This window comes from Wyeomyia smithii, chromosome 2, assembly GCF_029784165.1.
Source record: "Wyeomyia smithii strain HCP4-BCI-WySm-NY-G18 chromosome 2, ASM2978416v1, whole genome shotgun sequence".
Lineage (NCBI taxonomy): Eukaryota > Metazoa > Arthropoda > Insecta > Diptera > Culicidae > Wyeomyia > Wyeomyia smithii.
The window spans coordinates 7,354,351-7,378,565 of NC_073695.1; the positions used below are offsets into that span (position 1 = coordinate 7,354,351).

The 24,215-nt window shown below is 40.0% G+C and overlaps 1 protein-coding gene across 2 annotated transcripts; it reads left to right on the forward strand.

The window, feature by feature from the left end:
• LOC129724344 (protein melted) lies at positions 1-23,889 on the forward strand. Of its 2 annotated transcripts, none has more exons than XM_055679117.1 (9): positions 1-495; positions 18,961-19,495; positions 19,565-19,813; positions 19,872-20,941; positions 21,152-21,324; positions 21,386-22,548; positions 22,601-22,774; positions 22,836-23,018; positions 23,080-23,889. In XM_055679117.1, the coding sequence occupies exons 2-9, from the start codon at positions 19,391-19,393 to the stop codon at positions 23,152-23,154; spliced, it is 3,192 nt and encodes a 1,063-aa protein (XP_055535092.1). In that variant the 5' UTR covers positions 1-495; positions 18,961-19,390; the 3' UTR covers positions 23,155-23,889. The 2 variants fall into 2 exon arrangements, with proteins under 2 accessions (XP_055535092.1, XP_055535093.1); XM_055679118.1 differs by having other exon boundaries at positions 1-176.
• The last annotated feature ends 326 nt before the right edge of the window (positions 23,890-24,215 follow it).

Here is a 24,215-nt window from a genome sequence, read left to right on the forward strand (position 1 = left end):
GAGGTGCAACATCTTCTCATTCGTGCTGTAAAACTCGGCCGAGTGACAGCTGTAGTGTTCGTTGTTAGTTCCGTCGGACATCGTGTCGGTCGTCGTTTCGAATATCGAATTTCATTCCCTAATATCACAATTCCTTGGATTAAACAACGATAACAGTGCTGTGAGTGATCGAAAAAGTAAGTTCCCAGTTAAAACAAGTGATTACAGAGTGGAAAAAGTCCTCTACAAGCAAATGTGGAATCAGGGCCCGTCCCGTTAGTGCGAAGAAAAAGAAGTGTGTATCCAGTGATGTGTAAAGCAAAGCCAAAGGTTTCTTAGGCGATCCAGCCAGGAGGGTGGTGTGCGTGCGATCCGAAACTCACCTGTCAACTTTCTACACACAACAACAACACTTTGCGTTGCCGTGAGAATAGCCGAGTAGCCAGCCGTTGCTGGCTGGTGTGAAAGCTTTTCGGGGGTTATTGCTGCTGTTGCTGCTGATGGTGTGCAAATGAAGTAAGCGCAACTTGCTTTATTTTTTTTCGCAAATGAACTTGTGTTGGTGTGTTTACAAATGTTCTGCTGTTTTCATTTCGTCCGGCTTAACTTCGTATGACTGGACTGACGGGGCGTCTTGTAACTGTATGTTTTGCGAATATTTTCTACTCGAGGAATCTTTTCGCTAGCCCTGTTTCACAAACTTTGCTTAATTGCAACTAGTCATAAATGTCTGATAACAAAATCAAATTGTTTTAATAATCTGCTCGATACAGATCGTGTGTGTGCAATTTATTCTGTTTTAGTGCATGTAAACCTTTCACCAACCCACATTAACTAATCTATGCTATGATCGCAGATACTAAATGCCAAAACCCAACCATTGGAAAACCGGTCCTACTAGTTGCATCGCCCATTATTCTACTTTTCCACCGAATGTCTCTCGTTTTCATTCCACACATCGTTAGTATCCATCCGGAATGAAAACTCCGGTCCGGTTTAAAGTTTTTACAACTGGATTGTGCCGTTTTCGTTTCCAGCCTGGTGACACATTAAATATTCAGTGTGATGGACATCATCTATGTTACTTCATAGAATGAACGATATTGGAAGTGATAAACGAAAAAACACGTCAACTTTGTTCATGAAAAAATATTATTTTGTTAGTTTGGGGGGATCTCGACATATCAACAAAAGTTGGACCTTTGAACTAAAATATTGCAGGCGCCTAATGGACAGATGCGAGACTGGCCAATACAACGAGAGAGTGTCATGTTTTCGATACTCGAAAAATGTTTTTGATGCACTCTTGCCGATATCCTTTAGGGTTGCTTATGACCATTGTAAAAAACGACGAACCTTTTTTCCACATGAGCGAATTTTAGTAGGATTTTTCCACCGGGTTTTCTTTCGAATTTTATGTCGTCGAGAGCATCCTCTTCTTGTACAGTACTATAAAATTTTTCTTCGTTTCGAATTGCAAAATAATGAAAAATCGTTTTGACCGTGATTTGGATTTGTGAATACCGTTCAACGCAGAAAAAATCAATTCAAACGTGCTGACTTTTCTATAAAAATTAATTGTTATGCAGCAATTAGCTCTAATTTGATATTATGACAGCTCTATCCACGAAACCAGCAGTACAAGCGAATTTCAACCTCAGTTAACCTTAACTTCTGGACGTTGAATGTTTTTTTTTCTACAATTTGACAGATCGCCTCAATCCGTCGAGTTTGACGGGGCGAAACCGTCTTTCCGACTGCTCACTCCAACCGTGACCAATTTTGAATTAGTTAATATGCACTTGTTAGATTAACGAATTTGTTGTAAATTACACGAAAATCAAAAAAGAAGTATAATTCCAGAATTGGTTTCACAACAAGTACAATAATCCACAACAATCAAAAGCCTTTCAAAAATACTAATAGAAAACAATTTGTCAAATTAAATGTGGGAATCAAATGTTCACATTGAAATAAATGAAACATTTCCCACTCCGCATATCCAGCAATCCATATAGTACACGCCAAATCATAAGCCAACGCTAATCACGTTCGGCTTAAAGCTTACTTCAAAGCCAAACTAGCATGTCCATCTTAGTTAGGTGATGATTGATGCGTTCTGTATGACGCCCACCGCCGCTGTTAGGATCCGTAACTGAACAGCCAAGCATCGGAAAAAAATACATTCACCAAAACGGTCGGTCATTACCGGAGTACTTTTCAAACAGTCGTTGAACTTTGCTTGTTATGCGTGTAAATATTGGATTGCTATGAGAAGAGTGAGCTGAAATTGTCTTTTTTTCCTGCTCGAGACATTCGAAATTGTTCTACCAAACTTCCATTCTATTCCGTTTATCGTTTCGAATTTTCAGCAAAGCCTTCACAAATCGTTCCGTTCAACATCTAAAGCTTGAACGTGCCGTACGTAACAAATGCAATCACTTCAATCCACTCTGTTGTTTCATACTTTCGTCGGAATGTTCGGCTTTGGTATGTGAACAAATTTATTTCTTTTCAATCAGCTTCTTTCCCATTCCCCCATCAGCTCCCCCCACTTTGCGAGAACTTCATTTTCTTCGGTGGCTCTTGAAGCATCGGTACCGAGAAGCAACACCCCGAAGCCCACTGATGATAGCAATCGATCCGCTATGCTAATGAAGCTGTTCCGACCAGAATGCTAAACGCTCTGCGTTGGGTGTGGCGCCCTGCGTTGGAGACTCTATGTTTTATTTTTTTTCTAGCATCTCACAGGCTTGGTAGACTGCGTTAGCTCTCGAATGACGTTTTCACCTCTAAACTTGTTTGCTATTGGTGTGATCTGACCACCCAAAATATTCACGATTCTTGCTCCATTGCTTGCTATCCCAGCTGAGGCTTACTTTCGTGAGGATGGAAAATCATTGATCATGACTCTTAAGTCTGTAATACACTCTTTGTCTAATGGTCAAATATTTGACCTTCTGACATTATGGTCAAATTTATTTGACATCATGGTTGTTGTTTGCCCGTGTTTGCCCCATGTTTAAATCGGAGAGTGACAAATAATTATCTTTGACCAAATTTTTATCTGTCAAAAAGAGACAAATATTTGACGCTCGGTCAAAGAATGTACTACAGGCTTTAGTCTCGAGGGATTTTTTTTGTAACAGATAAAACATACATGAAATATTACTGCGAAACACAAAGTTTGTTTACATAGTATGCAATATTTCTATGAATTAGTCGGGTAAGTGATTTGGAAAGTAGTTCTGCCGTTTGTATGCATTGATTGCAATTGGGAAGCAATTCCGGAGTATAGATTTATTGGATTATGTGTTATGTATTTTTCGTTTTGTTCTGTTTTCATTCTGTCATTGTCATCATTGTCGTTGTCATTAGTTTTTTTTGACGTAGGACTACGTCTAACCGCACTATATCGAGATACATTCCGCGAAAACTAAAACCAAGATGTAACGTCGGAATGAAAGATTTCAAACGGTTATACTGATGTAACCACACGATGGATCACATTAATCAATATGTCGTTGGATTGATAAAATGATGGACAATTTTGTGATTCTTCAATTTTCATTATCACTTCATTGTTAAACAGTGAAAATTTAATAAAAGTTTCAAGGTCGAATTTTTACCAACAATGTACCAATCAGATGCGAGCACGCCTGGCACAGACTTCATGAATGGACACCAACTGCCTGCTGTGATATCCAGTATAGCAGTGGCAAAAAAAAAATTGACAGAATCTTCCCGTCCCAATAGGTCAACTAATGTTAGCTTCCATGAGCCTAGACTATTATGATGTCTTGAAGGTGAAGCTTTTTCGGAAAGTTCGTAACCACCTCCACTATCAGACAGTATTACGTTCTGCTGTTAACAAATATGTTAATGTTAATAAAACTGATGTCTTGAAGGAGAATATGATGACATAGGAAACAGTACTGCACCGAGCAATGTATGAACAGAGCGCTGGTTACTCGTCGTCTATCAGTGCAAAAAAATTCGATATTCATTTTTGTGCAGTCAAGCCAAGTGAAACCTACATTGCCGCTGTTGACGCACAGTGGGGCGTGAAACACAATCGAATTGCCGTTTGAATTGTCTTCTTCTTCTTCTTGTTTCGTATAGCAGCAAATATCAGAATTTAATATGATTTTTCGGGCGCCGCCGGGGAAAACAAAATGCGTTGTTTATTTTTTAACTCTACACTCTGCTTTTTTCAGATTTATTTAAATAACTGATTATAGGCTATTTAAAAGACAATAGAAAACCAAAATGCGCCTACAGTTCTTTGAATAAATAGTTAAACGAGCTGTACTGATGATTATATTTTACTAGCTAAATGAATTTAGTCCAATATGACAATACTAGTTGCATCCCGCGGTGGCGGTATAGAGGAAAACCAAATACATTTCATAATGATATTAGAGTTCCGGCATTAGTATTTGTATTTTTCAATTATTTTAAGTAACTTAGTAAAATAAGTTTTTCTCTAAAACATTGCTATAGAGCTCTAGACCCAAGTTTCCCCCTAAATTTGGTTTCTGGACCATTGTGAATGTTAAATAGAATATTTTTTCTTCTAAGATAGAGTGCTGCAAAGAAATAGTCAAAATACAGACCCCGTTGGATTTTGGCAACACGCCAGAATTTTTTCTGTTGCCAAAATCAAACCATGCCAATCATGAACGGTTCTTTTTTCATGACTTTTTTGACTTTTTAAATGGTCAAAGACGACCTTAACAATAGAAATGGCCACCAATGAACTAGTTTTAGTTCCAAGTCGTTTGAGGTGTCGCTTGATGAATTTGGGCTGACGACCAAGATACTTGATATTACCACCCGAACCAAAATACTTTCCTTTTGGAGGATGTTGAGCTTAAATTGGTTAAAATAAATCAAGGAAACTACCTAAGTAAAACGAGCTCAAATCGAACATAAATTCAAAATAAAAATATAAAATTATTGTAGTTCTACGTCAACTATGCGGTCGTGTCTTGGATACCACCCTCCTACTATTTTTTAATTCCCATGAGAGATTTATAGCATGATTCCTAACGGTGACATCTATGAAAGATTGGTGATTTCGCGCAGCCGCTCTGCGTGTACAGGGCATGTCGTTTTTACTTCAATTATCACAAGTGTCCTGGTAGGAAATACTTTATAGTTATTTATTTTGGAAGTGAGTGGTTTGCGTGCGACGATTGAAACCATTAAAAAAGATTTTAGATTTTAAACAATTGAGGAAATAATGGAAATTTCACGTAAGTTGCAGATGTCGTGCCTGATTTGAAAGTAGTAGGATGTAAAAATGAAGTATCATTTTAGGATGACAAATGTAAATTTTACATATCTGTTTCATTCTCAGTTTTATTTAAATTCCTGAGATCGTCATGCAATAATACAAAAACTTTGCCTTGTACTGATAAGATAGTTATAAAAGTCATAGGAATTTTTTTCAAATTTTTGCTCTGTTTGCACAACATCCTGAAAAACCTGGAATTATCAGGGAATATGTTCTTATTTGAAAATAGTCAGGGAATTTTTACAATAATCAGGAGATTTTAGCGGTTTAAAAAATATTTTCTCTTAAGGATCTTCTTTTGCATTCAGACTTTAATTCATTTTTCCTAAATGTTTAAATCCTGTATAACGTTTACAGGTCGATTTTTTCGACACTTTCTAACATATGCTTAGCATCTGACCCTCCCAGCTGGTCTTGTGGTACGAAGTAGCTGGAAGTTTTTTCTACAGTAGAATCTCTTGATGAATTAAAAATAATTAGGATGGATAACGGCTTCGTGAGCATCTCTATTGTAGTAGAATTCGTCATAGATACTCTTTAAGCAACAATATATACAATGAAATCTAAATTTGTATCTTCAATCAGAACAGAGCTTTTAAGACAGCAATAAGCTAAACAAAATCGGACCGCAAGAATTTTATGAACTTAATTAACACAGAAAATACCTGACGAAGTGATCGTCTATCTTATATCAAACTAAAAAATATATACAATGATGGCAGCGTTACGGTTTCAAAATCAAAATAATGTATTTAAATCCACTCTCTTAACGTATTTGAATTTTATATTACTGAATATCTGGCTAAGTGATTAAAAAATTATACGCAATCGTACCACACTTTATTCGATATTATCAACAAATTGTTTAGAGAAAGTCATGAAACAGGAGGTCCATGGAATATCTCGCGATTTCTGGCAATAAAATAAAAAAAGACTTCTGTACAAAGCCACAACCGCAATGTGGAACTTTATAAAGCTTTTTAATACTCTAAAAGCTGCGACAAAAAAATACAAAAATGTTTTTTTTAATTTGTAAAACGAATAACTTATTTCTGTTGACCAAATACACGTTTGCTTTCAAGTGCTGTATCTGAACATCAGAGTTTTTATTAAAAACTAATGAAAATGCATGCCGAAGAAGGCATCACGAGTTTGCTGTTCGCTCAGAAGACGCCGAAGCAGCTCGTGGTGGTTGACGAGTTTGTGTACCCCGGATCATTGGTAAAGTCATACAACAACTACAGCAGAGAAATCCGCAGGCGTATTGTAGCTGGAAGTCATTTTATGTTTAGTAGAGCGGGCAATGTATGTAAAAACTTTTCGAGAATGCGAAAATGAACGGGAATAGAAGGTGTGACTTTAAGCTTAGAAAAAATTTCCCTCGTCCAGACGGGTCCCGGAATTTCTTGAGGATTGGCTGATTCCCCAATATACTGATAGCACTTGGAAAAAAAGTCGTGAGTCTCATGAAACTAACCTGCCTTTGTATGAAAGAAAATTATTTCACTTTTCGAGGTAAATTTTACAAACAAACAAAAAGAGCTCCAATGGTAAATCCACTTTCTCCCTTATGTGAGCTATTCATGGCAAACATAGAAAACAAATTAGGAATTAATAACCTTTTACCAATCCGGTGGTGGAGATATGTGGATGATATTTTTTGTATTTTGGAAGAGACGGAACTTGATAAGTTTTCCACATGCCTTAATAATATTCACAGAGATATAAAATTTACGATTGAAAAGGAACAAAAAACAACTTTGTAAACTTTGTTACCCTTTCTGGACGTTGTTGTAGAAAGTCTAAGGACTTAGAAATTGGGAATTTTAGGAAGCCCACGAACACAAAACGGGTAATACCCACCACTTCTAGTCATTCCTTCCATCATAAAATGGCATCCTTCCACAACATGATACATCGGATGGAAACCCTACCCCTCAGTGAAATAGCCAGGAAAAAGAAATTGGTAGACATTTTCGAAGTTGCAAGAGTAGATGGTTATAATGAGAGCACCAGTCAAACCATTACAAACAAAAAGAAGCGAGTTCAATTTAGAGAATCTTTTACAACACTCACCCCAATTACAGAAGACCTGAAAAGAATTGCTGTGGAATATGATGGGGCCTTAACACGTCAACTTCACTCAAAATTCAAATGATTTGGCATGGATATCGTCTACACTAGTAGGAAAACCCAACTCAAAACAATATTGGGCTCCACTAAGGACTCAATTGATGGATTAAATAAAGCAGGGGTTAATAAAGTTGCTTGTTGCCACTGCAACAAGGTTTATATTGGGCACACCAAAAGAATCCTCGGAATCCGTTTTAAAGAGCATATGGCAGAAGTCACCAAAGCAGGCAAAGTTTCCAAAAATGATACACCACACCTTTACAAATCAAAAGTGGCTGAACATATCTTTAATGCGGGACATCCACTAACTTCGGATAACATTCACCTGCTTCGCCCCGTTAATAATTTATGGAAATTGGACGTATCTGAAAGTTAGAAATTAACAAACAACATCTATCCACACTGCTCAATAAAGACGTGGGTAATCATTTTTCATGGCTTTTCAAAATCCTACCTAAAAACCCTAGATCCAGTACAGGACAAAAACAACCACAAATTATAACTACCTAACTTCAATTCAGGAGTTTTCCGTCTACCTACTTCTACATACACGCATATATATATATATATTTTTTTTTTTTTTGTTTCAGGTGAAGGGGAAATTTGCATCCAAACCCCTGAGGTGACCAACCTCAGGGAGTGTGGGGTTGGTTTGAATCAGTGACCGGACCCACTAAAACCCCTTCAGTCTCCAGCCCATAATACTCCCCGGGACCACCGCTAGGTATTGCTTCGGGGAGCGGCTTTTGTGCTCTGTGCACCCTCTTGGTTCTTTAGGTCTTTTTGCTAACTTAGCTAACTAACCTGGAGACTGGCCGTTAGCTAACACTGGCGTGTCGGTGGTCAACCTGTCGCCTGTTTTGCAATTCTAAAACTATTTGAGAGGCGGCTGTACAAACCGCCCTCCAAATGTTTGGGTCTTTACACATCCTCCGAACTAGGTTGTCCGGAGTGGTGTCTGGCCCGCTCACTACCATCATGTCGCTCCGCGCATGCACAAAACGAGGGCACACGAAGAAGACATGCTCAGCAGTCTCTTCCGCTTCCGCGCACTCGGGACACATGGGGGACCCCGCATGCCCGAATCTGTGTAGATACTGCCTAAAGCAACCATGGCCTGACAGAATCTGTGTCAGATGGAAGTTCACTTCTCCATGGCGCCTCCCGACCCATCCGGATACATCCGGAATAAGTCGATGCGTCCATCTACCCTTCACGGAATTGGACCACTCCTGCTGCCATCTGATCATCGAGAATGATCTTCTGGTACCTCGTATGCCCCTTGTGTCACGTTGATCGAAGCATTCTACGTCCTCCTTAATGGCTATGCTGATAGGCATCATGCCGGACAGGACGCAGATTGCGTCGTATGACACAGTTCGATACGCGCTCGCAACCCTCAGGCACATGAGCCTGTAGGTACTTTCCAACTTACCCCGATGTTTACTAGTACCTAGTGCTTTGGACCACACTGGCCCGCCGTATCTCAGTATGGACGAAGTCACGCTAGCTAGAAGTTTCCGCTTGCTGCCGTACACTGCTGAGCTATTGGACATCATGCGAGATAATGCTGCAATAGCCATTGAAGCCCTCTTACAGGCATATTCGACATGGCTCCCGAAGGCGAGCTTGTCATCGATCATCACCCCCAGCAGCTTCAGGGAGCGCTTAGAGGCGATGGTGCAATTCCCGACACTGATCAACGCCTGTTGCTTCGACTTGCGGTTATTGACAACTGAAATCTCCGTCTTATGATGCGCAAGCTCCAGTTTTTTGGAGCGCATCCAGTCCTCGACGACGCTTATAGAGTGCGAAGCCGTCAACTCAACCTCCTCGATCGACTCGCCGTAGACCTCAAGTGTGATGTCATCCGCAAACCCAACGATCACAACCCCTTGGGGGAGCTTTAGTTTCAGCACTTCATCGTACATGATATTCCACAGTACCGGGCCCAGGATGGAACCTTGTGGAACCCCTGCGGTAATTGGGACACATTTTTGACCCCCGTCTGTGCTGTAAACTAGCACACGATTCTGGAAATAATTTCCCAGAATCCTGTACAGAGATACCGGAATGTCTAGTTTCCGAAGCGAGTGGGCTATGGAATCCCAGCTAACACTATTGAACGCATTTTTCACGTCCAACGTGACGATTGCGCAATAGCGAATGCCCCATCTTTTACGCTGGAGTGCTACCTCTGCTGTTTTGGTGACGGACAGAATAGCATCCACCGTAGATTTGCCTTTTCGGAAGCCGAACTGGTTACTCGACAGACCGTTTGCACTTTCGGTGTACCTAACCAGTCTATTGAGAATAACCTTCTCGAGCACCTTACCCGCCGTATCGAGCAGACATATCGGTCTGTATGCCGACGGGTCACCAGGTGGTTTCCCTGTCTTCGGCAATAAGACCAGCTTCTGTCGCTTCCATCTCTCTGGGAATGTACAGTCATCCAGGCACTTCTGCATGACTTCCCGGAATAGTCTGGGGGCCTCTTTGATGGCCTTCTTCACAGCCAGATTCGGAATCCCATCCAATCCCGGTGCCTTGCTCACCTTCAGGGAGTTGGCGATCGCGATGAGTTCCTCATTCGTAACCGTTTCCGCCTCCTCTGCCTCGGCACGGCTAACGCCGTCACTCATATATTGGGTGTTCGGCAGGTTGGCCGACCACCTCTGGTCTGAGTTTGAGATACTGGAACGTCGGTGAAGTGACTCGCCAGCCGGAGGCCAAGGATTTGGCTCGTGGCGTGGAAAGAGTCCCTCTATGATCCGCTCAAGCATCGCTGGTAATTTTTCTGCGGGCGCCATCGCACCCTTAGTCTTGGCCATCACCATCCTATAGGCGTTACCCCACGGGTTAGTGTTGGCACTAGCGCACAGTCTTTCGAAGCACGCACGTTTACTAGCTTTTATTGCTCTCTTAAGCGCCGCTTTTGCCTGAACTGAATGCCCCTCGACGATCTTCCCTTTCTTCGTCGGTTCGCGCACGTTGAATCCTTCTTCTCGCTTGAAGACACGCTCTGCGGAGGTCCGCTATCGCGTCGGTCCACCAGTAGACTGGTGGCCTTCCATGCCTAGGCTGGCGGTTCCTAGGCATAGTGGCGTCGCACGCCCGCGAAAGTAATGCAACAAGTTGATCAGCGCTCAGGTTACGAGTTCTGCTGGTTACGAGTACATACACGCATATAAAAAGGGGGTTGGTTACTCAGTTATGCTCTTCAACAGTCCACATAACCACTGATGATGGTTGCATGTAGCAACCGAAATACGTATCTGCGGATGGTATTCGATTAAAGGGTATTCGATTTTTTGTAGTAGAATTAAATGGAAACATAACCTATTCTGAATACTCCACAAGACGTCGAGGTCTGGCAAACTTCGCCGCTGTATCGAGGGCACCATGTCGTACGAGCACGAGACATGGACAATGCACGAGGAGAACTTGCTAGCAATAGCCGTTTTCGAACGACGTGTGCTTAGGTCCATCTACAGCGAGGCATGTGAGGACGGCGTATGGAGGTAATGAATGAACCACGAGCTGGTACAACTCCACGGCGAACCCAGTATACAGATAGTTTCTAAAGTCGACAAGGTACAATGAATGGGACATGAAGTAAAAATGCCGGACAACAATTTCCACATATTTGGTGTTCGTCTAGAAGCCGGCCGGTACAAAAGAGGCGCACAACGAGCTAAGTGGTTGGACCAAATGCAGCAAGATCTCGGAAATGTAGGACGGTCAAGAAACTGGAGACAAGCTGCCATGAGCCAAATGCGTTGGCGTAACAATCGATATTCGTCCCCTGTTCTGATTTTAGATTTTCATTTAACACATCTATAATCTTTCCTTGAAGATGTAGCTCTACGTCAAAACAATAATCTTTTAGAAAAAACTTGAAAAATAAGAGATTTTTATTAGTTGACTAGTCACCCTGAATGTTAAACTTTTCAAAATAAGTTAGAGAGCTGCTTTCCAGTGATAAATTATTTAAACTGTTTGTTATTATTTACGCCTATCAACCCAGTTTCATTTTTTTCACAGAGTCTTAGTATTTATAACACTCTTATAAATTTTGAAAAATTAAGCCCCGCATTTTGTATAGTTCCATATAGTTATCATAAGGCTTGTTGTTTCTCCTCAGAGAATCACTAGCGTTTAGCAGAATAGCTTTCACTGCAAAAACAACTACTCTCACACTGGTGGGCAAAGCGACGCACTTGCCTGTTGTAGAGAGCAGTGAAACGTTTGTATCTGAAGAGCATGCAAAAACACAGCGGCGGAATCTGAAATATCTCTTCAGAGAGATAATAAACAGATGTGAGATTTCTCACACAAAAGGGCATTACGCACAATACCTACACTAGGGTGGCAATGCTTGTATGAGAAAAATTTCATCATCGAATTTCAAAAACCGACCATGTTCATTTTGTTCATTGGTCAAAAAAAAATGTCAACTCAATCAGACATGATTCAGGGGTGCCTCAAAGCGCTCAAAGTTGTGATTTTTCGCCCTTCAAGAAACTACCAAGGGCAGAACCACCCTAGTGAAAAAGTAAATAATGAAATAAATCGTCGGTTTTAGAAATTTGACATAACCCTTTCCGCTACCACCCCAACCTACACAACAGAGCATCTAGGTAGAAAATGAGATCTCGGAGCAGAAAAAAATAAATCGAGCCGCATGTTTTCTCTTCGAATGCTATCGAATTTACTCTTCTGTGTATTCTAACTAGAGTGATTCGCCGCTCTTGTTTCACTCAAATGTGGTGTAAGTAACTTTTCTGCGAGCGACAGAAACACAGATTAAAATAGAAGTAAAAAGTGTAGTATAAAAAATTGCTACACGCAGCGCTTATGCTAGGCAAGAAGTGAGCGATGAATATTCCTTCTGCTTTTTTCATATATTGGGAAAATAACAAGCCTGGTTATAATTATTATTTAGTTTTCAACTGCTTCAGAAAACTGAATCAAGCCATCTCTGAAAATGATTTCGCTTCAAATGAATCGGACAACGATAATATATACATCAATCGAAAGCTCTTTATTTGTGGTTCACGAAAATGTAGTTTTTGTAGGCATACTTCATAATAAATTAATTAAAAAACTATTATTTAAATTTTTGAACATTGTTTACCTCTTGTTGTCAACACCGACCGTACGCGGCGCTGGTAGACCATCAAGAGCTAAGAGATCTATAGCATATCGAAAACCGGTAAATCTTTGTTTGAATTCTATCATCTACCTGCGCCATCTGCACGTAACGTTTTCCAATTCGTCTTTTGCGTGTAGTGCGTATTGTTCGAGTAACGTAAAACAGATGATTTTTTCTCAGAAAGCTTTCGTGTAGCGATGAGTATGGTGAAACTAGAGATACTCAGAGGGAGAGATATGCGGTGAGCCAAACGAACCGTCAAAATTGGAGCCAAACGAACAAGAAAGGTAACACCATATTGAGAGGCATTGCAATCAGGTACGAAAAAGAACGTGTTTATTTCTATACGATTTTTTGTTCTATTGCCAATGAATGAATTAGTGAGTGATTTTTACCCGGAGTTCAACAAACCTTGTGTATAGGTAACAAAATAAGTGAAGGTGTATAAAATTAAACATAAACATAAAATATATCACCTTAACAGTTTTTGGGAAGCACTTCACTATTCTTAAGGACTTCCACCGTCACCACCGATTATAGAAGTCGAATGTTAGTCAACATTGCGCTTTGAGAAAAGATCTGGCACCTCTGACATATGAAACCCAGTTGCCGAATTGGCGATTTTTTTCACCGCGAATCTCTTCCTCTGAGTATTTCTTGGTGAAACAGTATGTAAACAGCAGGGATACTATATGTGCAGATTTGCTGCGAAATGCAAATGTTGATCAATTAGCAGGTATTTGTAGTTGACAAGCCTCCGTGTGTTTTACGTAAATTTCCTCAAAATAAGTGAAGTTTTACGTAGACATGCGAGCGTATTTTTTTCGATCTTCGGTCGAATCATTTCCGGAAATGTAGTTTTGCCGTTTACCGATTGTTTGAGAAAAAAAAACTAAATTAATACACCTAGGGGTGTGATCTTGACTTTCTCATACGAAATCTATTATATGTTAAAATCTATTAGCACATACGTTTTAACTCTTGGAATGAATTACAGCCTGATCAAAATATAGAACAATTTTTTGTTTCGATAAATATAATAATATTTTGATAAGGGGCCATCCACATACCATGTGGACAGCTTTGGGGGGGGGGGGGGGGGGTGTTGGCTAATGTCCACGGTATATACAATTTTTTCAGAATTTATATGGGCAGTTGTCCACGGAGGGGGAGGGGAGGGGTCAAAATCGTTAAAAATCTGTCCACGTTGTATGTGGATGGCCCCTAACCAACTACCCAACTGTATTCGACTGTTGGGTATTTTAGACACCGGAATGATGCCTGAAGGTCGGGAATGGGCCTTAGAACTGTAGGGAACGGTTGAAACGCATGGTAAATGCCCAAAGGTGCGAGTCCTGACTAGAATTAAAATTCGATATTTTCTCGTCTCAGGAATATGCTACTACAACTACCCCCTGAATAATGAAACAAAAAAGCTTTCAATGGCAGCGACAACTGTATGTCGTATATATGAACGACTGTCGATATGTTCTAGATAACCCACTAGCACTAACATCGGCAGATGCCAGTACTATGCTCATACAACGCCGCGTACGGTCGGTGTTGACAACAAGAGGTAAACAACGTTCAAAAATTTAAATAATAGTTTTTTAATTATTCTAATATGAAGTATGCCTACAAAAACTACATTTTCGTGAACCACAAATTAAGAGCTTTCGATTGATGTATATATTATCGTTGTCCGATTCATTTGAAGCGAAATCATTTTCAGAGATGGCTTGACTCAGTTTTCTGAAAATTTCTCAGAAATTACTCAACCACAAATTACAACAAATTGAATTTCGAAACCACAAATTAACCACTAAATATTGGTGCTAAAAGAATTCAAAAAAATACTTTGTCAAGCCATCTTGAAATGAGCATTGATGTTTACAAATATTTTTAGAGTCAAAACGGTTTGTTCGATCGGTGTGACGTTTCCGGCAAAGTTGTCGATAGTAGTTTTGTTCTGAAAAAAATTAGTTTTTTTTTCAGAAAAAAATATACACTCTAAAAAATTTTTTTTCAAGGTAAAAGAAAAATTAAAAATTTATTATCTAAAAAAGCTCATTATGTTTATAAAAACTACAAAAGATTACCTAAACAATGAAACTGGTTCAGTCATGGTGAAATCACAGGGTACATTTTTTATGGAAGAAAAACATTATTATCTACAATTTTGCCGAAGACCAAACAAACCGTTTTGATTGTAAAAATATTTTCAATTCCTCATAGAGTGCTCTATTGGAGAATAAAAAATTTCTACTGCCAAAACGGTTTTGCCTTTCTCCTAGAAAGGTATAGCAATCACTGGAAAAACCAAAGGTATAAAAGTGGTCCCAATGGCCGAATGTCATATACCACTCGACCTCTTTCGACGAACTGAGCATTTTCTGTATGTATGTATGTATGTGTGTATGTGTGTGTGTGTATGTGCAACTTTTTTTTCTCACTCACTTTTCTCAGAGATGGCTGGACCGATTTTCATAAAATTAATTGCAAATGAAAGGTCTAGTTGCGCCATAGGTTGCTATTGAATTTCATTGTAATCGGATTTTTAGTTTAGAAGTTATGTATCAAAGTGTAAAAGTCGCGAAACATCAATATCTCAGAAACCACATAACCGATTTCAATAAAACTGGTTTCAAATGATTGGGCTATCTCCAGAACCCTTAACTTTTGAATTTCGTTATGATTGAACATATGGTTCAAAAGTTATGTAAAGAAAAGTTATCCTGAGGTTGTTTAATCTCACTCATTTTTCTCAGGGATGGCTGAACCGATTTACACAAAATTAGTGTCAAATGAAAGGTCTAGTTGCCCCATAGGTTGCTATTGAATTTCATTGCAATCGGATTGTAACTTTGTCCGTTATTAATAAGAATGTGAAATCACATAATGAAAGTAAACATATTGACTTTCGTCTAACGATCACTGGCTAATTTGAAGGTAGAAAAGTGATTCAAATGGCCAAATGTCATATACTTCTTGACTCAGTTCGACGAATCAAGCATTTTCTGCATGTATGCTTGTATAGGTGTATATTTTTGTGTGTGTGTGTACGTGTGTATGTGCACCTTTTATTCGCACTCACTTTTCTCAGAAATGGTCTGACCGATTCTTTCTACCTTGGTGTCAAATAAAGGGTCTGTTTAGGCTGCTATTGAATTTCATTGTAATTAAACTTTTAGTTTTGGCGCTGCGTCAGAATGTAAAAATCGCTCTTATATATCAGAAGCTATGAACATAGTTGAATTCAAATTAATGAGCTTTAAAACCCTTAGACAATGAATTTCATAATGTTTAAACATGTGGTTTGAAAGTTATAGAAAGAAACGTAACCCGCAAACTGTTTAAAACTATAGCTACGATCAAAATATGTGGTTTAAACATCATTTAAATTTAATATTGTACTATTTAAATGTTTGCGGCCTTGCTCGGGACTGAAGTTGAAATTAAAGTCATTTCCATCATTTCACTTTTTACCTTTCTCCTAGAAAGGTATAGCAATCACTGCATAAACTAAAGGTATAAAAGTGCTCAAAAGGGCCGAATGTCGTATATCACTCGACTCAGTTCGACGAGCTGGGCATTTTCTGCATGTGTGTGTGTGTAACGCTCTCACAATCTCACTCGATTTTCTCAGAGATGACTGAACCGATTTCAATGAAATTAATTGCAAATGAAAGGTCTAGTTGCCCTGTGAGACCCTATTGAATTTTAGTGTAATCTGATTTCTAGTTTAAAGGTTATGTTACAAAATGTAAAAATCACGAAACATCAATATCTCAGAAACTACACAACCGATTTGAACAAAATTGGTTTCAAATTAACGGGCTTCCTAAAAACCCTTAACTTTTGAATTTTATGAAGATTGAACATGTAGTTCAGAAGTTATGGAAAGAAACGTGTTCAGGAGACTATTTAACCTCTCATGTTTCTCAGAGATGGCTGGACCGATTTTCATAAAATCAGGGTCATATGGAAGGTCTTGTTGCCCTATACGACCCTAATGATTTTTTTGCAAACGGATTAATATTTTGCCTGTTATGTTTAAAAATGTGAAATCCAACTATGAAAAGAAACATATTCCGAAGACTACTTGGACTCACTCACTTTTCTCAGAGATGGTTGACCCGATTTCCATTAAATTAGTATCAAATGAAAGGTCTACCTACTTCATAACACCCTGTTGAATTTTGCAGTAATCGAACTGTAACTTCGTCTGTAATGTATCGAAATGTGAAAATCATGAAACTTCATTATCTTAGAAACTACACAATCGATTTGAACAATATTGATAGCAGATGAACGGGCTAGTTAAGGGTTAACTGATGAATTATGATTGAACACGTGGTTTCAAAGTTTGGCTGCCCCATACGTTACCTTTTCGCTTGATTGTAATCAAACTTAAGCAAGCGTTATGTTTTAATTTGTAAAACAACGAAAGTATATTATCTCAAGTATTACACGACTTATTTGAACATAACTAGTGTCCTACAAACGAGTCATCTCTCGAACTTACAAATAACAAACTTCATAACAGTTTGATATGTTGTTCAAAAGTTTTGGAAAGAAAAGAAATTCAAAGACTATTCAACACTATACCTGCTTTGATCAATATAAATGGCCCCAACATGATTTAAATGTGGTATCGTACTATCTGAACGTTCCCGGTATCACTCGTGATTAAATTGTTCGAAATTAAGAGTCATTTCTTTTATTTCGCTATTTCTTAAGCACTAACATTGCGTCAAATTTCCTATTTTATACTTTAATTACAACATCAATATTTTAGAACCCAAAGAGTAAATATATCCCTTCATTGGATTTGAGCATTCATGTAAATCTATTTTTACAAATAATAAGTTTGAATGAGAAAGGCTGAGTCTGACCGAGGATTAATTTAGGTTTTTTTAATGGCATAGTGTTGTTGGCAAAGGTGTAGATAATAATTTTGCCCTTCTAAAACAAATGCCCCTCGAAAAAACTAAATAAAATTTTTTTTTAAAATCATAACTTTTTTTTTCCTTATTTCCTTATTCATCGGACCAGTTTCATTGTTTAGGAAATCTTTTGTAGTTTTCATTGAAAAAAGGTTTTTAAAGACGTCACTCCGATCAATATTCGACAACTAATATAATTATGATTATTGAGACTTCAGATGATTGGTTCAGGTTCAATCTTACTTTGATGACATACATGAAGATTTGTAGCGGTCATAACAAGAGTGGTAATTAGAATATTGAAAATTGGATGAAAGCGTCCTTCATTAGTTATGGCACGTTAACATTTGAATATAAATGTGATTCTCAAAAATGTTCATCAATATATCAGTATCTTCCTCTACTATTGACAGCAATCGAAATACGAAAAAAATCCATTACTTGTAGGATTTAACTCGAATTATTTCAGGATAATATTCTCTTCTATCTACTTCTTCTACAGGAATAACTTTCTGTTTGTCTTTCAATTATATTAGGATAACTCGGATATTAGATTACTCGGCAGCTGCTCCCTCTGCGTAACCTTTCACTGTATTCTCTGTTTACTTATCGTCGATGTCACTTTCTACAATATCGATTCATCGTGCTTTTAGCAAGCATGTCGTTGAGAAGAAGCGCCAATTTAACTGTTCGATAATAAGAGCATTAGAGAAGAACAAAAAAACAAGCTCCAAAACGACTTGCATTTAAAATATGCTTGTTAATCATCCTCAATGTCAAGATAATAGCTAAATTTTAACACATTATCGGTTGGAACATTTTTCATCGAAATGAATGTCGAGTGTTAAAGTGGGAATAAAAAAATACTATGTAAACTTCTGGTCAAGTTTTAAACGTGTTGGAAAATGCAATGCTGAACAAATTTTTGCAAATTAAAGTAGGAATTCTAGGTTTCCGTTTCGACGGGTCTTCAGACCGGACTCTACCAGATCTGATGTCGATTAATACTTTTGAAAAAACCCAAATTTATTTTAATAAAATTCACTTCAAGCTTAAATTAAAAAAAAAAGAAACCAATTTTCTACAGTGTGAACTTACGGTGGTTTTTTCGCCCGAACTCGCATATTTCATTCATGACTAACAAAAATATCATTTCTTAGACTCACCGCCGCCGCACGACTAGCCAGGCGTATGCATACCTGCTATTGACTTTGGGATTGCGCACAGAACATGTCACATTCCTTAACAGACAGAACGAGGACGGGGAGCCGGTTGCACAGCGAATTTTCGAGTAGAATGCAATACCACAGACTAGACTTTACGTCCTCCGAACATTCCGAACCCGATTATAGCTATAATTAGCCAGCAAACCGTGCTGATGTCCCGAGAGTAACATTAATCTCCAAACTTAATCCATGTTTTCCCCCTTTGGATATATTTAATTTCAGCGCTTCGAACTGCTGCTGTTGCTGGTGTTAAAATCTGTCCGAGCACGACGCAGCTCGATGCCAGTCTACTGGACGCCACGGCTGCTGCACGTTTCGTGGCGTGGCGGGGCACCGTTTGGCACTTCATTAATACTAAGTGAGTGCGACGACGCACGCAATCAGTGAACGATATGTCTAGGGAGAAGACAGCCGAGTGCCGAGTTTACTCCGAAGGTCAGTGTGAAAACAGTGAGCCAAAGCAGAATAGATGCGGCGAGTGAAGTGGAAAGGTTTTTATAAACTGCACCCGCGACCGTGTGTGTTGATAGCTTAAAAATTTTTGAGTGAATCCAAATCAAAACAAATTTAACACGATTTGTTGACTGGCGAGCAGTGAAGGAGAGGCTTAGCAAGTAGTGTTTACCCGTATGCGTGCACGGTTGGACCGAAAATGCACGATTTATTTACAACGGTTTTATCCAAGCGAGATCTCTCGCGTGCCGGTGAGCTGTTCTCGGTCGCCGATTACGAGATTGTTAATGATTTGAGTGATGTGGTTAGTAAAACTATGGTCTGCTTTATTTGAATTATGGTTATATCATTTACGGGTTTTTCTCTTACTTAGCTCGAAGAAATATCGTCCATCATCAGTCACGAAGACTACCTCCAAAATAGCAACGATCAGTCGGTGATCGAAATCTGCATCAACCGGGTGACATCATGCATCAAAAAGACAAACACCATCGAAAAGCACTGCGCCGGTTTGGTCAGCTTGCTAGAAACCTGCCTGAAGTATAATCTGAAGCCATCCAGCAAAGAATCGGACCCACCGCATGCGAAAATTTCGTCCGACATTATTTCCAGCATCTTTCTGGTACATATTCGTTCAAATATGAATTTTCTATATGATTAATCAATTTTTTCATTTACAGAACTACAACAAAAAACACGTTATGGAAGTGACACTGCCAGTAGCGGTAAAATTCTTAAACAAAGGCAATCTGGAGCTGTCTCGGAACTTGGCCAGTTATCTATCATCGGCGGCAATCGAGTATTCCTCTCTACTGTCGCCCCACGTTGAGCTAATACTGGAGTCTCTTCTCAGCGGAAATTACGGTTTGTGTCACGTTCTCTCACAAATATACGAAGCTGCCTCCGAACCGATTAACGCCAAAGCGGAACGGTTCGTTGAAATCATTCCAAGATGCGAACATCAAGAGCAAATAGTGATCCTCCAACTGCTGGTGGCGATTGCCAAAAACAAACCGTCCTCGTTGCTCGATTGCATTCCCAAACTATTCGAATTAGCTCAAAAACCTTCGATTTCGACTGCGGTAATGTTAGTCATCCTTAAGCTGGCAGAATGCAGACCAATCAAAATGAGCGAGTACACAGAATCAGTGAAAAACACAGCTCAAGTGATACCGCAAACGGTTGGTTTCGCTGCTCAAATTCTATCAGCCATCGGAAAATCCAGCAAAGATCGAGCGCAGGTCGCTCTAGACTTTGTCCTCGAGTATCTCCCGAAAGCGGATCGTCCTCTGCAAACGACTCTGCTCAACGAAGCTACGAAGCTCTGTACCAAGTATCCGGTTCTGTTTACCGATAAGGTCACGTCCGTGGTCCGCCAGCGGCAACTCAATAACAACAACCAAGTCAAACAGACTCCCACCGGGGTAACGATCGTGAATCTTAACTCATCTGCCACCCTACCGGTAGTGACAGCCCCATCGATGACGATGACACCGCCCGTGACTCTCGATACCCGGTCGATCATTTCTAAAACACCGAACGTTGCGGTTATCAGCAATGGAAATGCGGGACCGTTAGGCGCCACCGCCAGCAGCAGTCTTGTTTCGACTACCGTTATTAATACCTCGAATGGGACGACCACCTCGACCATCCATCCGGCTTTGCTGACCAATTTTATGAACTCAGCCAACGGAACGCTCGCCGTGAATGGAGGCGCACCGGTGGTTCCTCCGACTCCTCCACATACCGGGTAAGTTGTGATTCGTTGATTCGAATATGATATTGCAAAGTCGTTTAAGAAATCTCGATTTAAATGACAAGCTCGAAAATTTACAGACTTTAATGTTTGAAATTTGCTAACTTAAATTCTACACGAAACCGATGTCGCAAATGAAGGCTCCAGTAAATGTGCGCCCCCGCAGTTTTTCGATTAATTCATTCCAATATTTTTATTTTGCAGATACACCCGGCGAGCCAAATTGGGTGACTCTCGCAGCACCGGCCGGTTGCACTCCGGCGGGGGTGGAAACAAAAGCATGACTAGACTGAACATCGCCGGTGGCTCCGTGGGCGGTTTGCACAAATCGATGACAAGATTGAGTTCGTCGCAGCTGATTGGCCAATATAATGGTGGTAAGGGGACAAAGAGAGAAATTTCTATATAATGCATTATTACTCTTCGATAATCTTTCAGATATGGTCGCACTAGACGAATCCGGTAAGCCTCTGCAGGGTGCTGTCAGTGGAGTCAGTGGTACAGCCGGTGCCAGCGGAGGCGGAGGTATCGATGGAAGCAGTGCCGGCGGTGGGTCGAATTCGAACAGCAACATATTGAATAGTCATTCCAGTGGAAACGTAGCGATAGCATTTGCCAACAAGAATAATAGCGTGCAAAATTTCTCATCCCCTATTCCTCCACCACTGAGTCAACATGTGACGATAACGGGTGAAAATAAATGGGGTATCCCGCAGACTGCTCAGATTTCATCCGGAGGGGTAACGGTTACAACGTCGCCAACCCGCGGTCAGAGACCGTACTCGCAAGGTCCTAGCACGCTAATGGGATCGACCGGAGCACTGGGGAAGAATTCTCTGGGTGGTCTCAACCAGTCTACCGGCTCGATCGGCATGGTTCAGGTGCATCATGCGTCTCCAGCGTCCCCAACGCTGTTTAACAACCATTCCCAACAAACATCACCTCAGCTTACCACGCTTTCGCTTAATTCGAATAACGATGCCAACAATCAGGTCAGTGTTTCCGGACCAGCAACTGTGACCACTCGCCGCAACGACAACCGCAGTGTAACTTTGCTGAACGCTAGCAGTGCGGTCAATCAGCGGATGAGCGTCTTCGAACCTTATCCCATGCGGGATACTATTCAGCATTTTTGTGAGAAGCATTTAGACAAAATCAAAGCTTTTACGGAGAGTGTCGCCCAGAGAATTCCTCCACCAGCCAAGTGCATCATCGAAGAGCGTCGTGCTAAGAAAATGGCTAAACTACACTTCGCCTGTCAGGTACGGGGTACACACTGTCTCTATTCGCGCACCATGTTTACGATGCGAACCCGCAATCCTCGCACGTGGATTCACCTGATGTTTCTGGATCTGCAGGCGCGAGCTCCACAAAATGCGCTCAGCAGCTGGGACCCAAGCGTCAGTCGGTTGAAGCATTGCTGGGATACGTTGAAATGTGAGAATAAGACCTTCATCACCCTAGTCACCAGCGCCTTCCCGAACGTGAAAGAGCAGGAAACGTTAATCAGTGAGCTAAGAAACGCCGGATTTTTCGATGTGTTCGAACTGGGAGCAACCAGCACACCGGAAGGAGCGAGTACGGAGGATTTGCAGTTCCAGGTAGGAGAACTTTTTTTCCGAATTTTCCTCAATAACACCAAAATACTTTCAGTGGGGATGCTTTTTGTGCAATCACCCGGAGAAGGCGATGGGATTTTTGCACGGCAACAATCAGCCCGTAATCGAAGGACAACTCAAAGAGAAAAAAGGCAAATGGCGCCTGTTCCGGCGGTGGAGAACGCGCTACTTCACACTGTCGGGAGCGCATTTATCTTGCAAAGGCTCGGTAATTTAGCAAGTAGCATTAGATGATAATTAGTTGTTCTAACAACTGGTTTTTATTCTAGACCGGAGGTGAGAGTATCGATGTCAATCAAATTCGCTCCGTCAAGGTGTCTCGCGGAGCGAGAAATATTCCAAAAGCATTCGAAATTTTCACTGGCGATCAGACGTTGATTTTGAAACCGAAGGATGGTAACAAAGCAGAAGAATGGGTTCAATGCTTGAGTATTGTGCTGGCACATTCGCAGGTAAGTTTGTCTTATTTTTTTTTATAGATCAGTATCAATAAATTCGATTTATCACCCGCAGGCCCGTGATAGTCCAACAACTCGCACTAACAGCCTTCCTGCGCGCAGCCTTGGAAACAGTCGGACTGTGTTTTAAACATATCACATAGTATCACACACATCAGTGCTTAAATTAAAAAGGCCAACAACTTGAAAGACTTTAAAAGTAATGAATGATCATGTACTTAACATACTATAAGCAAGCATTTCCTTCCATTATATTCTACTATATATTTAGCAGAGCAAATTTAACATAAATCTAAGCTAAAGAGATACTTAATATATATGGACAATCATAACATAGAGTAAGCAAACAATTTTAACTACAACAAACGAACGATACCAATCGATTTGCCAACTCGTTCAACATACCAAGCAAATGATGTGTCAATTTTAAATTGATTTCAACTAAGGTCAACCACATATCAAACGAAACAAGAAAATCTAAAACTATTTCATATACTTCCTACATTATTAGAAACGTAATAGGACACTGCGGTGAGCTACGATTTTCGCTATTTAATAGGACATACTCCATTAACACGTGAGCCAGACTATTTTGTTGCCTATTTTTACCAGCTGCTGTGCTTGGATGCAAAACCCCTGTTCCTCTGCTCCCATCTTCCATCTATTGACTAGTTCTTAAGTACAACAAGTGAACACGAAGAAAAACATACAGAAAAAAGGTTGTTAAGTTTGTACACTCCTGTCTATGCGTAGAACAGCAACGTCTTATAGCAGATAGAACCGGACGGAAGACGAACGGACTGTTTGTGATTTATTTATTGAGAGATAAAGTGAGAATATATGTATGTATTAATCCCCTGGTAAATGTCTACATGTTTATGTTGATGTTGTGTTCTGAGAAACAATCCATTATCAAGAGTAAGACCCTCTGAAAACAGGCAGATCTTTGAAACAATTTGAAAACTGATCAGTGAAATATCAAACATAAAATCTTTTCGAAGTATTCTTCTGCTACATTCTTTCTCATTGACTGCACTGCCAGTACCCGGATAACTGTCCCATAATGAAAAACAACATGTTGAGAAAACGGAGATTTAATATTATCCGTGAATTTTCGGATTTCCAGCAATTGCATCCAGAACCAATGACCATAACAGTTTCATGGCACCACAAGTTTATCGTTGAGAACTA

Coding starts and splice junctions, on each gene's coding strand:
- LOC129724344 (XM_055679117.1), top strand. CDS start 19,391: ATGCACGATTTATTTACAACGGTTTTATCCAAGCGAGATCTCTCGCGT. Junction 20,942..21,151: donor CCGACTCCTCCACATACCGG/GTAAGTTGTGAT, acceptor TTTATTTTGCAG/ATACACCCGGCGAGCCAAAT. Junction 22,775..22,835: donor ATTTATCTTGCAAAGGCTCG/GTAATTTAGCAA, acceptor TTTTTATTCTAG/ACCGGAGGTGAGAGTATCGA.